Raw genomic sequence first — 17,362 nt, 5'->3', positions numbered from 1 at the left:
AACAGAAACTAGGGCCCTCCTATATTCTGTATAATTCTTAAAAAAGAGACTAGGGGCGCTGAAAATTCTGTAGAATTGTTTGAAACAGACACTATGGGACAGTGAAATTAAAAAAGTCACTAACGGTCCTCAAAATTTTATAGAATCCCTAAAAATTCATTGGAATCTTCGAAATTCTGTAGAATTCGTTAAGAAATATACTAGAGATCCTCGAGAGTTTGCAGAATTCTTAGAAAGATACTAGGGTCCCTAGAAATTCTGTAGAATTCTTTAAAAAAGATGCTAGGGACCACTGAAAAGAAAAAAGTCACCAAAGGCCCTCGAAATTCTATAAAATTCTTAAGAAAAGACAGTAGCTCCTCTCCTCTCAAATCTGTGAATTTTTAAAGTTATTAGGTGCCTCCGAAAATCTGTAGAATTCTTAAAAAAAGACATAGAGACCTTAGAGATTCTGCAGAATTATTAAAAAAAAAACAATAAGGACCGCCGAAATTTTGTGGTATTCTTAAAAAAGCACCATGGGCTACCGAAATTCTGTATAATTCTTTAAAAAAAGAAACTATGGTCCCCCAAAATTCTGTATAATTCTTAAAAAAGACACTAAATCTTCGAAATTCTGTACAATTCGTTAAGAAATATACTAGAGAACCTCGAGAGTTTTGTAGAATTCTTAAAAAGATACTAGGGGCCCTAGAAATTCTGTAGAATCCCTAAAAATTCACTGCATTCTTCGAAATTCTGTAAAATTCTTAAAAAAGACACTAGCCCCTCCCCTCTCAAATCTGTAAATTTTTAATGACACCAACTGCCTCCGAAAATCTGTAGAATTCTTATAAAAACACACTAGGGGCCTTTGAGATTCTGCAGAATTTAAAAAAAAAAACAAAAAGGACCGCCGAAATTTTGTGGTATTCTTAAAAAAGCACCATGGGCTACCGAAATTCTGTATAATTCTTTAAAAAAAGAAACTATGGTCCCCCAAAATTCTGTATAATTCTTAAAAAAGACACTAAATCTTCGAAATTCTGTACAATTCGTTAAGAAATATACTAGAGAACCTCGAGAGTTTTGTAGAATTCTTAGAAAGATACTAGGGGCCCTAGAAATTCTGTAGAATCCCTAAAAATTCACTGCATTCTTCGAAATTCTGTAAAATTCTTAAAAAAGACACTAGCCCCTCCCCTCTCAAATCTGTAAATTTTTAATGACACCAAGTGCCTCCGAAAATCTGTAGAATTCTTATAAAAACACACTAGGGGCCTTTGAGATTCTGCAGAATTATTAAAAAAAAAAAAAAAACAAAAAGGGCAGCCGAAATTTTGTTGAATTCTTAAAAATACACCATGAGTCACCGCAATTCTGTAGAATTCCTTAAAAAAAGAAACTAGGGCCCCCCGAAACTATGTATAAGGTTAATGAATTAATAGTCTTCAATAAATATTCTTTAACACAGAGATTATCAAAAGTTTGCAATCTCCTTCAAGGTTTGAACTCCAAGAAAGGTCCGTCTGTAAACGCTAACCAAAATTTGTCTAATCATCCCCACCAATAATGTAACGACGTCACGTCAAAATTGTACATCGTTAAAGGGTTTTAAATTGTACAAAATAACATAGTGCTATAGATGTAGTTTATGAGGCCGTGTTGAGTTTTTACCCGAAACGTCCAAATTCTTGAAAAAAAATCAAAATTATAAAACAACACTTCACAATAAATGAAAAGGTGACTAAGTTGTTTTTTGTATATTTGTAGCTAGGTCATATTTGATAATATGTAAAGTAAGTTCTGTTTATTCGTACTAAGTGGCACGTGTGTTTTTAGTACCAATAACTAGATACACAATCAAGTGATATACATGTATGAATCTATTAACATAGATATAAGTTATAGTTTTTACTTAATTCGTTTGCTTAGACTTAAGTTTTTTATTTTGTCTTAGACAACATGAACATGAGGTTCCAAAATTGGTACACAAAACTAAGATTCAGCTCTCAACAAACAGATTAAAGTTTTTTCTATTTTGGTCAAGGACTACAGAAAAGCATACCACAATTAGCTTACTTGGTCAATTTATCAAAAACCAAGCCATTCATTCACGATTTGTACAATTGCGTGCATATCAGTTGTAAATAGTAATTTAACCTGATTTCAAAATGCATTAATGTTGTGTTGCACCGCTGACACTATTGCATTTTTTAAAACAGAAAGACCATGAACTAAAAAAATATACGATCAAATTATTTCGTCTCGTTTTTGCAGAAACTAAATGAAAATTTTGCTTCTATCAAGAAAAACTCATCAAGTAACAATGCATAGTTTTCAATGAATCACCAACTATTTTGATAAGGATTGTTTTATTAAGTTCCACCAACACTGTAGTTACCATAAAAATGCAAATAACAGTCAGTAACAACGCTACAACTGTGAAATAATTAAAACTGAAGTGAAAATTTTGATTATAGGATTGGTTATGCAACCAGTTATACATCTCTGTCTATACAAAAAATGGCTTCATTCGATGAATGTTAAATAGAGAAATGTTATACTGGCACAAGAAATGTGGTGGTTTGCTCGCTGCGCTCGCTTGCAGTTCTTCCTATTCTTTAGCTTCTTTTCTAATCTCAGTTTTTCTTAAATCGACTTCCATCTTCCCTTGTATCCAGCATGTTATCAGTTTTGTAAGGTTTTCCTTCTCTCTTCTCTTTATATTACCATACTATCTATGGAAAAACTTCCAAGCATTTCATAAACACATGCATTTATTTTTTTAGCTTTAACTTCGGTTTGTTTACCGAAATAAGTTATCGCCTTCAATATTTTTAGTACACAAAATTAGCAAACCAAAAGTCTGCGAAAACAACGGCATTAACATTTACGACCATATGTTAGAGTACATTTGTAAATAAATCGATCTATGACAGGCATCTAATACTTATTTTTAAAAAATCTAAAAACGATTTATAAAAAAAATCATTTATTTATTAATAAGATCAGCCGAACTATGTCAGCAACCGGTTTAATTCCAACTGACGTCTTCCTTGAACCAGACGACGAAATATCTACAAGCGATATTCTAGAAGCTGCGAAAAAACCAAGTGACCGCAAACTGAGCTTGGTTTGGACTGGAATCATCGGGTTTTCGTTCCTTCAGGCGGGTGGATTATATGGACTATGGCTTATGTTTACTTCTGCCAAATTGGCCTCCACGTTATTAGGTACATTAGTAGTAAATAATACCAACAATAATAAGTCCCTTTTCTTCCAGCCGTTGTCCTGCACCTCCTGGGACTCCTCGGCATCACCGCCGGCGCCCACCGCCTGTGGTCCCACCACTCCTACAAAGCCAACTGGCCCCTCCGTCTCTTCCTGGTGGTCTGCAACAGCCTCGCTTTCCAAAAGTCCGTGATCAGATGGGCCCGAGACCACCGCCTCCACCACAAGTTTGGCGAAACCGACGCGGACCCCCACAACATCAAAAGGGGTTTGTTCTTCGCTCACATCGGCTGGCTCCTCTGCCGCAAGCATCCCATGATCAAAGAAAAAGGTCAACAATTGGACATGTCCGACTTACGCGCTGACCCACTCTTGTACTACCAGGACAAGTACTACAAGATCGTGATGCCTGTGGTGTGCTTCGTCGTACCAACTGTAATTCCGGTGTACTTTTGGGGTGAAAGTTTCGAGAACGCTTGCTTCGTGAACTTCTTCAGATATTGCTTTTCGCTCAACGTCATTTTCTTAATTAACTCTTTCGCTCATAGGTGGGGCTATAAACCCTACGATAAAAGCGGTCCTGGTTGCGAGGTGCAGAGTTTGAGCGTACTGGCGCTGGGAGAGGGATAGCACAATTACCATCACACGTTCCCAAGGGACTACAGGACGTCCGAATTGGGAAAGTACGGAATGAACTTGACAACGACGTTTATAGAGTTTTTTGGCAAAATTGGGTGGGCGTACGACTTGAAGACGATGTCGAATGAGAGGATCAGGAACAGGGTGGAGAAAATGGGGGATGGGAGTCCTGAGATTTGGGGGATAAAAACCAAGACCGCCAGACCAGTCACCAAGATTAACCATCAAACTAAAAATCTTACTGCTGTTCAGGACTATAATAAATAAATATAACCTCCCAGAAATGAAATTTTATTATTGTGTATTGTTTAATGCAACCTCGACGCTAACAAATAATTCTTATGCAGCACGTCTTCGCCCACATTTTTTAATTTATCAATATTTTCCACAAGCGATTCTTTTTCGTCAACAGACGACTTCAAAACCTCTCGAATCGCGTGTCCATTTACAGTTTTCAAATCACTAGCTATATCTAAAGCCACACATACACGAATAAACTTGGTCGTGCAGTCAGTACCGTATTTGCCGTATTCACTAGTTTGGTAGTCCCAAGGTACCAAATAGTGATAAGACAACCAATACGACCTGTTCACGAAGAACAACTGGTTGCTATCAAACGCATTCCTGCAAAATACAAATCAAGATAACCCGCAATCGAGCGCTCTAATTATTTACCTGTCTAGGAAATTAAAATCGAACACGTTTAGGCCACTGTGAATCAAAAGTGACAGGTGATAGGTCACAGCGAAGCGCAGCCACCCTACAACAAACGCGGAAGACAAGATGGTGTCGCCCCAGTACTCAACGGGGGCGTTAATGGGTAAGAGTAGCGTGAAAATAGCGAAAAGTATCCAATAGTACTTTTTTTGGAACATGACGACTTTATCGTTTTCCAGGTCTGACATGTCGATTTCGTCTAGAAGTTTTTCTTGGGCTGGACTGAGCTTCAAACTGTTGCAAATAAAATGGGAGTAGAGGAAGCCCTTGCGAGGGTTGAATGGGTCCAAGTCGGTTTGGAAGTGTTTGTGGTGTAGTCTGTGCAGACGCACCCAGTTGTAAATCGAAGTCTGAAGAAATACTATTTATTTTTATTTTTCGGAGTTGGGGGTACTTACATGTCCTGCAAGGGTCTGACACAACATCAGAAAAATTCTTAAAGAAGTGGTGGCTTCATAGGAGTGGTGTGCCCATAGTCGATGCGCCCCAGCAGTTACCCCAATCAAGGTCAACAAGACCAAAACCAACGCTAAACCACAAATTAATCATGACCTATTTTTTGTAAAATTTAAACTTACTATAAATCGTTGTCAGGAGCTTGGCTTCGTAAAACACAAAGTGTAAACTACAAATAAACGATACAGATACTTGTAAGTTGAAAAGAATGCACAGCCAGTTCACTTCTCTTCTCTGCGATAATTTGTCGTCCGAATCGGGCACCATTTTTCTTAAAATGACACTGTCGTGTGATGACCGAACGCTTTCTGGCTCTGTCCAGAAATGAACAAGCACTCTATTGTGCGTTACGCTTTCGTACACAATGCTGAATTAATAATAACCATCTACATATGCATTTGCTTTGTTTCAGTTCAAACGAATTCACTAACGAAAATTTAATGATCGAGAAGTTTGTGACAAAAATAAAGAAATTAATGATCTGTGGAACTATAATTCGGGTCAACGTGTTTTCCACGTTGTGACAATTTTTTCTCTAGGAAATTGGAAAATTTCACACTAAGTCTAAGTAATCAAGTGCGATACTTCGCTTGTAATGATGAGGTTGCTTTTCAGTAATAAATGCGGCTGCTTTAACTTTTGACCCTTTTGTATTGTATGATAATCGACAATCATGTTCATTTAACAAAAATGAGTGTGTACAACTGTAAAGTGAAGTCGACAAGTATTACTCAATACAGATTTTCAATGTAATCAGTGACTATGCATTTTAACATCTATACTCACTGATCTAATCATTCATTTATTTCGCATTTTCTTGACGTTTCCTTGCCCTTAGAGTATGAAAAATAGTTCTGCAGTCTGGACTGTCAGCATTGTGATCCAGTTATTGCAGTTCGTAGGAAATATCTTATAGTTCAGTTTCTCTTTCACTCTCCCGTCTACAGGCTGATCAGCATTATCGCTATTTGTCTTTAATTACGAGTACCGTAACTGGTTTTCAGTTCAGTCTTCAAGCGCACCTCTCCCGTTATTACGTTTCGTTATTTTATTGATTATAAATCACTATTCAAGAATAACAGTAATACAATACTTCTACTATTAGTATTACAACTAAGCATCTATCCAAACTGATATATGCGTCCTTGCAAAAATGTGGATGATATCAACACAAAATTTTTTTGTAATAGAAAAACTGACTTGTAATAAAGGATTAGCACGCTTCTTACGTTTACTCAAACATTAACTAGATACATATAATCTTTATTTTAGCTTACAATGGTTGCCATAAAAAATAATAAAATTAGCAAAATCAAATCTTTTAATTTTTGCTGGAATTGACAAGCTGTACTTTATGGGCAAGAGAAGTTCTGTCGAAATGATCTTCGACAAAATTTTTTAAAATGTAATATCTTCACGGGGGTCCAAAATGTATTTTTTTAAAATGTAAACCTTCTCCGGGGCGTCAAATGTCTTTCTTTTAATGAGAAAACTTCTCGGAGGACCTCACAGTCATTTTAAAAATGTAAAACCTTCTTGGGGGTCCCAACAGTGTTTTTTAAAAATGTAAAACCTTCTCGGGGGGGCCCAAATGCATTTTATTTCAATGTGAAACATTCTCGGGGTCCCAACTGTGTTTTGTCAAAATGTAAAACGTTCTACGGAGCGTCAAATGTATTGTTTTTTAATGCAAAACCTAATCTCCGAAAGTACTGGACCGATTGTTGTGAAATTTTGTACTTATATTAGGAATATCATGTAGATGGTAAAACGCTAACCAAAATTTGTCTAATCATCCCCACCACTAATGCGATGACGTCACTTCAAAATTGTACATAGTAAATGGGTTTTCAATTGTATAAAATAACATAGTCCTACACATGTAGTTTACGACTCCGAATTCAGTTTTTATCCGAAACGTCCAGATTTTTGGAAAAAAAATCAAAATCATAAAATAACATTTTGCAGTTTAATTTTGAATCTGCTAACCCGAATCTTTTAAAATGTTGCAGATGTTTTAAGGCTCTAAAGAGCATCATAAATCTTTAGTCAAAATATATTTGGTTATCCCCTCCAAAAACTTGATGACGTCAGCTCAAAAGTTTGCCGAATAAATCCTATCTAAAATGTACAAAATATGATGCGTCTGTACTTGTGATATATCACTCCATTCATATTTTTTGGATTTGCATATACAGGGTGACTCAAAAAAATTAATGAATGCGCAAAATTTATTTTACTGATTTACTCAGGAACTACAAAACCGAATGCTTTGAAATCTTGAAGATGTTTTAAAATTATCATGAGCATGGTAAATTTTCGATCAAAATGTATTTGGTCGTCCCCTCCTAAAAAATTTATGACGTCACCACAAAATTTTGCTGAATAAATCCTATCTAAAATGTACAAAATATGGTGAGTCTCTTCTTGTCATTTATCATTCCATTCAAATTTTTTCGATTTGCATATACAGGGTGACTCAAAAAAGTTAATGAATGCGTCAATTTATCTTATTGATTTAATCAGGAATTATAGAACCGAATGCTGTGAAATCTTGGAGATACTTTAAAGTTATCATAAGCATGCTAAATTTTTTATCAAAATTTATTTGCTCATCCCCCCCTAAAAAAATTGATGACGTCACGCTAAAATTTGGTAAATAAATCCTATCTAAAATGTGAAAAATATGATGAGTCTGTACTTGTGATTTATCATTCCATTCATATTTTTTAGATTTTCTTAAGAGGTGGCTCAAAAAAATTAATGAAGTCAATTTATTTTATTGATTATATTAAAGGCAACACTTATTATTAGTATTACATTGGACCAACCCAATTTGGTAGACACAAAATTTTTTAAAGTAAAAACTCGGTTGAAACATAAGGGTAGCACGCTTATTTACATTGACTTTAACATTACAGACGTGCATTTGTTTTATGCGCTGACTATAGGTTCCGCGAATGTGGAATAGACATGTTTATAATCAACCAATTGTGAATTTCACCGTCAAGAATTAAAATAAAACCCAATGTTTTATATAATAAGCGGAAGTCGAAGCAATAAAACCGATGGTCGTTTTGTTTACAGTTTCTCTGTTTGACTCTCACGTATGCTGTTACGCTTGTCATCTTAAATTAAGAATGTTTATACATAAACGATTTTCAGTTGCCGTATACGTGAGTAAATTGTTTCGTTATTTTATTGAATATAAAAAATCAATATTCAAAACGACACAATTCATTTTCCCGAAAATTTGGGAATACAATAATTTTATTCTTAGTATTACACTACATCTATCCCAACTGATATACGTGTCCTTGCAAAAATGTTGATGACGTCATCGCAATTATTTTTAAATTCCCACTACAAAAATGTAATGAGAAAAAAACACAATAGCCATGCAGTCGTCAAGTTTCCGACAGCGAGGGAAGTACTGTCTAAACTCTTTAGACCAATTTTTACTTCCCGAGCGTAAGCAAAGGAAGTATTGTAATCGAGTCCGTCGGCCGATTCTCTACTTTTACGTTTTCTCGATCTTTCATGACCCCTAGAAAACGTAGAAATAGATCTCCTATTTCCGTCTGTCTGTCCGTCTGTCCGTCCGTCTGTCCGTCCGTCTGTCCGTCCGTCTGTCCGTCCGTCTGTCCGTCCGTCTGTCCGTCCGTCTGTCCATCCGTCTGTCCGTCCGTGTGCCCGTCCGTCTGTCCGTCCGTCTGTCCGTCTGTCCATCTGTCCGTCTGTCCGTCTGTCCGTCTGTCCGTCCGTCTGTCCGTCTGCCGTCCCGGATTTTTATTAGACAGATAATCTCCGAAAGTACTCGACCGATTGTTGTGAAATTTTGTACTTATATTAAGAATATCATGTAGATGGTAAAACGCTAACCAAAATTTGTCTAATCATCCTCACCACTAATGCGATGACGTCACTTCAAAATTGTACATAGTAAATGGGTTTTCAATTGTATAAAATAACATAGTCCTACACATGTAGTTTACAACAACAAGGGTCGATGGTTCGTTTTTATTACTTCCTGAGTTTAAGCTAACTTAACGCCATTAGTTTTAACTTCCAAGGGTTTATCAGAAAACAAAAATTAAAACATATAATTTTTCAAACAAGCTGAATTTGTTGAGCTGTACCTCAGGGGCGAGGGAAATTCTGTCGAAATAACCTGCCACAATTTTTTTTAAAGGGCGTGGACAAAATTATGTAACATAACATACATAACCTAAGGTTTTATATTTTTATAAAGGACAGTTCAGACCTCCGAGAAGGTTTCACATTCTAAAAAAACCTTTTTTGGCGCTCCAGAGAAGGTTTTACATTTTGAGAAAAGACAATTGGGACACCTGAGAAGGTTTTACATTTTTAAAAATGACATTTACGACCCCGGAGATGGTTTCATATTGAAAAAAAGACATTTGACGCCACGGAGAAGGTTTTACATTTTTAAAACAGACAGTTGGAACCCCAAAAAGGTTTCGCATTAAAAAAAGACATTTGAGGCACCGGAGAAGATTTTACATTTTTAAAAATGACAAAGGGGAACCCCAAGAAGGTTTCATATTAAAAAAAAGACATTTGACGCTCTGGAGAACGTTTTACATTTTTAAAAAAGACAGTTGGGACCCCAGAGAAGGTTTTACAGTTTTAAAAATGACAGTTTGGAAACCGAAAAGGTTTCATAAAAAAAAAGACATTTGACGCCTCGGAGAAGATTTTACATTTTTAAAAAACAGTTGGGACCTCCGAGAAGGTTTCACATTGAAATAAAAGGCATTTGGGGCCCCCGAGAAGGTTTTACATTTTAAAAAAAGACAGTTGGGACCCTGAGAATGTTTCATATTAAAAAAATTGGTCTAAAGAGTTTAGACAGTACTTCCCTCGCTGTCGGAAACTTGACGACTGCATGCCTATTGTGTTTTTTTTTCTCATTACATTTTTGTAGTGGGAATTTAAAAAAAAATTGTGATGACGTCATCAACATTTTTGCAAGGACACGTATATCAGTTGGGATAGATGTAGTGTAATACTAAGAATAAAATTATTGTATTCCCAAATTTTCGGGAAAATGAATTGGGTCGTTTTGAATATTGATTTCTTATAATCAATAAAATAACGAAACAATTTACTCACGTATACGGCGCCGGTGTGTAATATCTAGAAAGCGGATTTCTGTCGGGCTAGGCAAGGCCAAACTCGGTACGGCTCGTACGGGATGCGAATTCATTACGGTTGCGGACTGCACTTCGTTTATTTGAGATTAGAATAACGCTGTTTCGTTGCACTCTGCTGTTAATTCCCGTTCTCATTTACTTAGCCGTTTGATTAATAAATCGTTAATTATATTTATGGAATTAGTACCGATTAAATTCAGTGATTATCTATCACCCGGCGATCCAGCACGTCCACCCCTATAATCGTGACGTAGCCCGACAGAAATCCGCTGTCTAGTAATATGAGGGGCAACTGAAAATCGTTTATGTATAAACATTCTTAATTTAAGATGACAAGCGTAACAGCATACGTGAGAGTCAAACAGAGAAACTGTAAACAAAACGACCATCGGTTTTATTGCTTCGACTTCCGCTTATTATATAAAACATTGGGTTTATTTTAATTCTTGACGGTGAAATTCACAATTGGTTGATTATAAACATGTCTATTCCACATTCGCGGAACCAAGTGAGCGCATAAAACAAATGCAGGTCTGTAATGTTAAAGTCGATGTAAATAAGCGTGCTACCCTTATGTTTCAACTGAGTTTTTCCTTTAACACATTTTGTGTCTACCAAATTGGGTTGGTTGGGGTGTAATACTAATAATAAGTGTTGCTTTTAATTTAATCAATAAAATAAATTGACTTCATTAATTTTTTTGAACCACCTCTTAAGAAAATCTAAAAAATATGAATGGAATGATAAATCACAAGTACAAACTCATCATAGTTTTTGCATTTTAGATAGGATTTATTCAGCAAAATTTAAGGGTGACGTCATCAATTTTTTTAGGAGGGATGAACAAATACATTTTGAACAAAAGTTTACCATGCTTATAATAACTTTAAAATATTCCCAAGATTTCAAAGCATTCGGTTTTGTAATTCCTGATTAAATCGATAAAATAAATTCACGCCTTCATTAATTTTTTTGAGTCACCCTGCATATGCAAATCCAAAAATATGAATGGAATGATAAATCACAAGTACAGACTCATCATATTTTGTACATTTTAGATACGATTTATTCGGCAAACTTTTGAGCTGACGTCATCAGTTTTTTGTAGAAGATAACCAAATATATTTTGACTAAAAATTTATTATGCTCTTTATAACCTTAAAACATCTGCAAGATTTCAAAGCATTCGGTTTTGTAGTTCCTGATTAAATCAATAAAATAAATTTACGCATTCATTAATTTTTTTGAGTCACCCTGTATATGCAAATCGAAAAAATTCGAATGGAATGATAAATCACAAGAAGAGACTCACCATATTTTGTACATTTTAGATAGGATTTATTCAGCAAAATTTTGTGGTGATGTCATAAATTTTTTAGGGGGGACGACCAAATACATTTTGATCAAAAATTTACCATGCTTATGATAATTTTAAAATATCTTCAAGATTTCGAAGCATTCGGTTTTGTAGTTCCTGATTAAATCAATAAAATATATTTACGCATTCATTAATTTTTTTGAGTCACTCTGTATATGCAAATCCAAAAAATATGAATGGAGTGATAAATTACAAGTACAGACTCATCATATTTTTACAGTTTAGATAGGATTTATTCGGCAAACTTTCGAGCTGACGTCATCAAGTTTTTGGAGGGGATAAGCAAATATATTTTGACTAAACATTTATTATGCTCTTTATAACCTTAAAACATCTGCAAGATTTCAAAGCATTCGGTTTTGTAGTTTCTGAGTAAATCAGTAAAATATATTTACGCATTCATTAATTTTTTTGAGTCACCCTGTATATGCAAATCCAAAAAATATGAATGGAGTGATAGATCACAAGTACAGACCACGGTGGTATAAGTAAGGTGTTTCAACTCCATTAATAAATTTTCATAAAACGGGCGCTTAAAAACTGGTATCGTAGTAGGTTGTGGGAGCTTAAGATGACCGCCACCATGTGGTAGTTACTTGTACTATTTGCGCTATCGACTGACGTTTCACATGACATTTGACGTATATTTCCCCTCATCTTTCAAAAAGATGTCACAAAACCTAACCTATAAAGCTGACATTTATGACAACTTGCATTCAAGGACATTTTTACGCAAATTTCATTCATTATTGTGGACAGTTTCATCATAGTATCCAGTAGACGGCGCTAGGAACTTTAAGCTCCCGTGGCCTTCTGGGATCTCTTCGAAAAAAGACCATTTTAAACTCGGAGTTCGCAGACCTGTTATATATGGCCGTGGTACAGACTCATCATATTTTGTACATTTTAGATATGATTTATTCCACAAACTTTTGAGCTGACGTCATCAAGTTTTTGGAGGGGATAAGCAAATATTTTTTGACTAAAGATTTATGATGCTCTTTATAGCCTTAAAATATCTGCAACATTCCAAAGCATTCTGGTTAGCAGATTAAAAATTAAATTTCAAAATGTTGTTTTATAATTTTGATTTTTTTTCCAAAAAGCTGGACGTTTCGGGTGAAAAGTCGATTGTTGTTGTAAACTACATGTGTAGGACTATGTTATTTTATACAATTGAAAACCCATTTACTATGTACAATTTTGAAGTGACGTCATCGCATTAGTGGTGAGGATGATTAGACAAATTTTGGTTAGCGTTTTACCATCTACATGATATTCTTAATATACGTACAAAATTTCACAACAATCGGTCGAATACTTTCGGAGATTATCTGTCTAATAAAAATCCGGGACGGCAGACGGACAGACGGACGGACAGACGGACAGACGGACAGACGGACAGACGGACAGATGGACAGACGGACAGACGGACGGACAGACGGACGGACAGACGGACGGACAGACGGACGGACAGACGGACGGACAGACGGACGGACAGACGGACGGACAGACGGACGGACAGACGGACGGACAGACGGACGGACAGACGGACGGACAGACGGACGGACAGACGGAAATAGGAGACCTATTTCTACGTTTTCTAGGGGTCATGAAAGATCGAGAAAACGTAAAAGTAGAGAGTCGGCCGACGGACTCGATTACAATACTTCCTTTGCTTACGCTCGGGAAGTAAAAATGAAAGAACACGGTGGGCGGGGTTAAGTTTAACTTTTTTCTACAATCTTTTATTTACAGACAGTAACCCCGCCCGTCCACCCTCTATTTTATTAGAATCTATTTTATTAGCGTAATTTGTCAAAATTAGGCTTTTTAAAAATCAAATTTTATGGGTATAATTTTTCAGAAAAGCAGTATTTGTTGGGCTGTATTTCAGAAGCGAGGGAAGTTCTGTCGAAATAGCCTTCGACCAATTTTTTAGCCTATACATTGTAAATTGACAAATATAAACAATGTCTAGAAAAAGATTTCTATGAATATTTTAGTTGCCAATAATACATTGATAAATTAAAGATTTAAATTGTGACGTCGGGAATCGTGACGTCACGACATATTCAAACAAAGGAATAGCTTCTCGAACATTCCCGAACGTGTTGTTGCGTCAGCCAACCAGTATTTAACAATTTTTTTAGCCTGTACATTCTAAATTAACAAATATAAACAAACAATGCCTAAAAAGATTTATATAAACATTTTAGTTGTTATTAATATATTGATAAATTAAAGATTCATATTGTGACGTCGCGAATCGTGACGTCACGACGTATTCAGACAAAGGAATAGCTTCCCGAACATTCGCGAACGTGTTGTTGCGTCAGCCAACCGGTATTCAACCAATTTTTTAGCCTGTACATTGTAAATTAACAAATATAAACAAACAATGTTTAAAAAGATTTATATAAACATTTCAGTTGCCAATAATACATTGATAAATTAAAGATTTAAATTGTGACGTCGGGAATCGTGACGTCACGACATATTCAAACAAAGGAATAGCTTCTCGAACATTCCCGAACGTGTTGTTGTGTCAGACAACCAGTATTTAACAATTTTTTTAGCCTGTACATTGTAAATTAACAAATATAAACAAACAATGTTTAAAAAGATTTATATAAACATTTCAGTTGCTAATAATACATTGATAAATTAAAGATTCATATTGTGACGTCGCAAATCGTGACGTCACGACGTATTCAGACAAAGGAATAGCTTCCCGAACATTCGCGAACGTCTTGTTGCGTCAGCCAACCGGTATATATACAGGTCGGCGGCCACTTTTGGGCAGTCTGAGTTGAACGTTCACCACGTGAAGACGTCTGTTCCGAATAAGGAAAGTAAGGAAACAATTTCGCAACTAAGTGGCGAATTTATTTATTTATTTATTTTTAAAATTATTCGTTGCATATAATAACACATGGTGATAAATGACAGATTTACAATTATTAATGAAATCAACTCGTGCAAACACTGCTAAGAAACTATCATGACACAATTAAATAATATTTAAACAATTCAATTTGTTTAAACATTGTTGAATTGCAATTTTCCGGGCAAAGTATGAAAAATAATTTTAGTAATCTCATGGTGACACACCATGACGTCACTGTCACGTGACCACTTGAGCAAAGGCACGGTCTTCGGTCCGTTGTGTTCAGTTTTGATTTCGATCTGGTGGCAGCAACGTCGGAGCATTCGGAGCCCCGTTCTGGCGTAAAACTACCACGTTTTCGCGAATTTCTAATTCATTGATAATAAATATTAATGAAAATGTTCTGCATTAGCTCTGTGAACACGAAACAAAGTGTGCATTTTTCCAAAAATTCCCAAAAACGGAGTAAATACGGTTGTAGTTTTAATTTTTAGTATACTGTTTAAATATGATAAGTATTAATTAATATAATTAAAGCCGTTTTCCTACAAACGTGAACATATTAAAAAGGTGCAATGTTCCAGTCAAAATATGAAAAATAATGTTTGCAATCTCATCGTGATGTTTGATGACATCACTGTCACGAGAGCCACCTGAACAAATATTGCGGTTTTCGGTTAGTTTTGATTTCGGTCTGGTGGCAGCAACATCTGAGCATTCGGAGCTCCGTTTTCGCTTAAAAGTAGCCCGTGTTCGCGAATTTCTAATTTATTGTTTTTCTCATGGCAAGACGCACTCCAGACCTCCTCGTATTGTTTGGTTCTTGCTGGGCAACAACAACGAGCGAGCACAGTCATCGCTCTTTGGTGGCAAACGTGGAGAAATTTGTATATTGTAACTTTTGTAATTGAACCATTTTGTACTGTATATTGTATGTGTTACTAACTTAACTTGGTCTGGGGGGGGTTCTGTTGGCCCTTAGACGCTGGGTCGCATCATCCTATAAGGATGAGGTCAGTCGGCCTTGGATTTATGCGGCTGCATTCCTGCCTTGGGCGAACGAGCACTGCGACCAATAGATTTCGTTCCGAGTTCCATCGGTGTGCTTGCTTGGGTTTTCATTTTGCAACATTCTCAATTTTTGGTGCAATTTCTTCCGGTGATGAATTGGGTACTAACTTTGCATTTGTTTTGTATCTAAATTGTATCTGTATCTCTAGTGTATTCTGTATTGTAGTTAGATTGTAGGTACCTGTATTGTATTTCTTTTGTATTGTACTGTATAACGTTCTATCCCTCATTAACAAATCCTAGCCCTCTCCTTTCCTAGCGAGATCTGCTCCAGACCTTCCCGTGGTTCTTGCTGAGCATCAACTATCGAGGACAGAAAATTCAAATTCAAAACCAGCAAAGTTTCACAAAAATCTTGAAAATCGCTCGTTGGTGGCCAACGTGGAGCAAAAGAGACTTTTGTAACTCAACTAACTTTGTTAACTTTGTATTCTTAAGGAAACAAAAATGTATTACATTTAATTTATTATTTATAAGGACAAATGTGAAGACAAGTTGTTAACAAATTTTTCCTTCATTTTCCTTTTTTTCCTCGGCAACTTCTACCTTTAATAGGAGTCGTTTCTTTGATAAGCGTCATCACTAAATCAGCAATGTTAGTGTTTTGGAGGGGATAAGCAAATATATTTTGACTAAACATTTAATTATGCTCTTTTAAACCTTAAAACATCTGCAACATTTCAAAGCATTGGGTTTTGTAGTTTCTGAGTAAATCAGTAAAATAAATTTACGCTTTCATTAATTTTTTTGAATCAGCCTGTATATGCAAATTCAAAAAATATGAATGGAGTGATAGATCACAAGTACAGACTCATCATATTTTGTACATTTTAGATATGATTTATTCCACAAACTGTTGAGCTGACGTCATCAAGTTTTTGGAGGGGATAAGCAAATATTTTTTGACTAAAGATTTATGATGCTCTTTATAGCCTTAAAACATCTGCAACATTTCAAAGCATTCTGGTTAGCAGATTAAAAATTAAATTTCAAAATGTTGTTCTATAATTTTGATTTTTTTTCCAAAAATCTGGACGTTTCGGGTGAAAAGTCGATTCAGAGTTGTAAACTACATGTGTAGGACTATGTTATTTTATACAATTGAAAACCCATTTACTATGTACAATTTTGAAGTGACGTCATCGCATTAGTGGTGGGGATGATTAGACAAATTTTGGTTAGCGTTTTACCATCTACATGATATTCTTAATATAAGTACAAAATTTTACAACAATCGGTCGAGTACTTTCGGAGATTATCTGTCTAATAAAAATCCGGGACGGCAGACGGACGGACAGACGGACAGACGGACGGACAGACGGACAGACAGACGGAAATGGGAGACCTATTTCTTCGTCTTCTAGGGGTCATGAAAGATCGAGAAAACGTAAAAGTAGAGAGTCGGCCGACGGACTCGATTACAATACTTCCTTTGCTTACGCTCGGGAAGTAAAAAGCTTTAATTTCGTTTGATAACAGTGCAAATTACTTTTGTCAACGTGACGTTTAATAAAAAATTATTTTAAACTAAGACAAACGGCTTTTCGTGCATGGCCAACTTTGACTAATTTCTTTTTCGATCTCTCTGTATTTATTTATAGGTGTACCTACTTGTTTCATTTTTAATTTCCAATACTTTTTTTCTAATGCTAAATTTTGCTTTTTCATGATTGATCACGTGAAACGCGATATACAATCGTTGAATACCGAATGCGGATCGAATCTGATGGAACTTTCAAGGTCGGGGTAGTTTTGAAATGACCAATCACAACTCATTTCCAGTGGGGTGAGCGTTACCAACTTAAGAGAGTAACAGCTAAA

General features: G+C 35.7%; 3 protein-coding genes across 3 annotated transcripts in view; 2 read left to right on the top strand and 1 right to left on the bottom strand.

The window, feature by feature from the left end:
• Positions 1-17,362, top strand: part of LOC135129687 (uncharacterized) — a 284,314-nt gene that overhangs the window by 92,706 nt on the left and 174,246 nt on the right. The window lies entirely within an intron of this gene.
• Positions 3,002-4,119, top strand: LOC135129413 (acyl-CoA Delta-9 desaturase-like). The gene is given in 2 exon segments (XM_064056563.1): positions 3,002-3,215; positions 3,266-4,119. Coding segments are annotated over 2 exon segments (1,068 nt in total).
• On the bottom strand, positions 4,135-5,571 carry LOC135129473 (acyl-CoA Delta-9 desaturase). Its single transcript, XM_064056623.1, has 4 exons — positions 5,148-5,571; positions 4,968-5,098; positions 4,528-4,919; positions 4,135-4,476 (listed from the first exon to the last, which is right to left on the bottom strand). The coding sequence occupies exons 1-4, from the start codon at positions 5,290-5,292 to the stop codon at positions 4,161-4,163; spliced, it is 984 nt and encodes a 327-aa protein (XP_063912693.1). The 5' UTR covers positions 5,293-5,571; the 3' UTR covers positions 4,135-4,160.

The sequence above is a fragment of the Zophobas morio genome, unplaced genomic scaffold, assembly GCF_036711695.1.
Source record: "Zophobas morio isolate AGI-343-1 ecotype UQ-CSIRO unplaced genomic scaffold, CSIRO_AGI_Zmor_V1 ptg000016l, whole genome shotgun sequence".
NCBI classification, from domain to species: domain Eukaryota; kingdom Metazoa; phylum Arthropoda; class Insecta; order Coleoptera; family Tenebrionidae; genus Zophobas; species Zophobas morio.
Note: the sequence above shows the minus strand (reverse complement) of the source record. Positions and strands in the feature narration are given on the sequence as shown.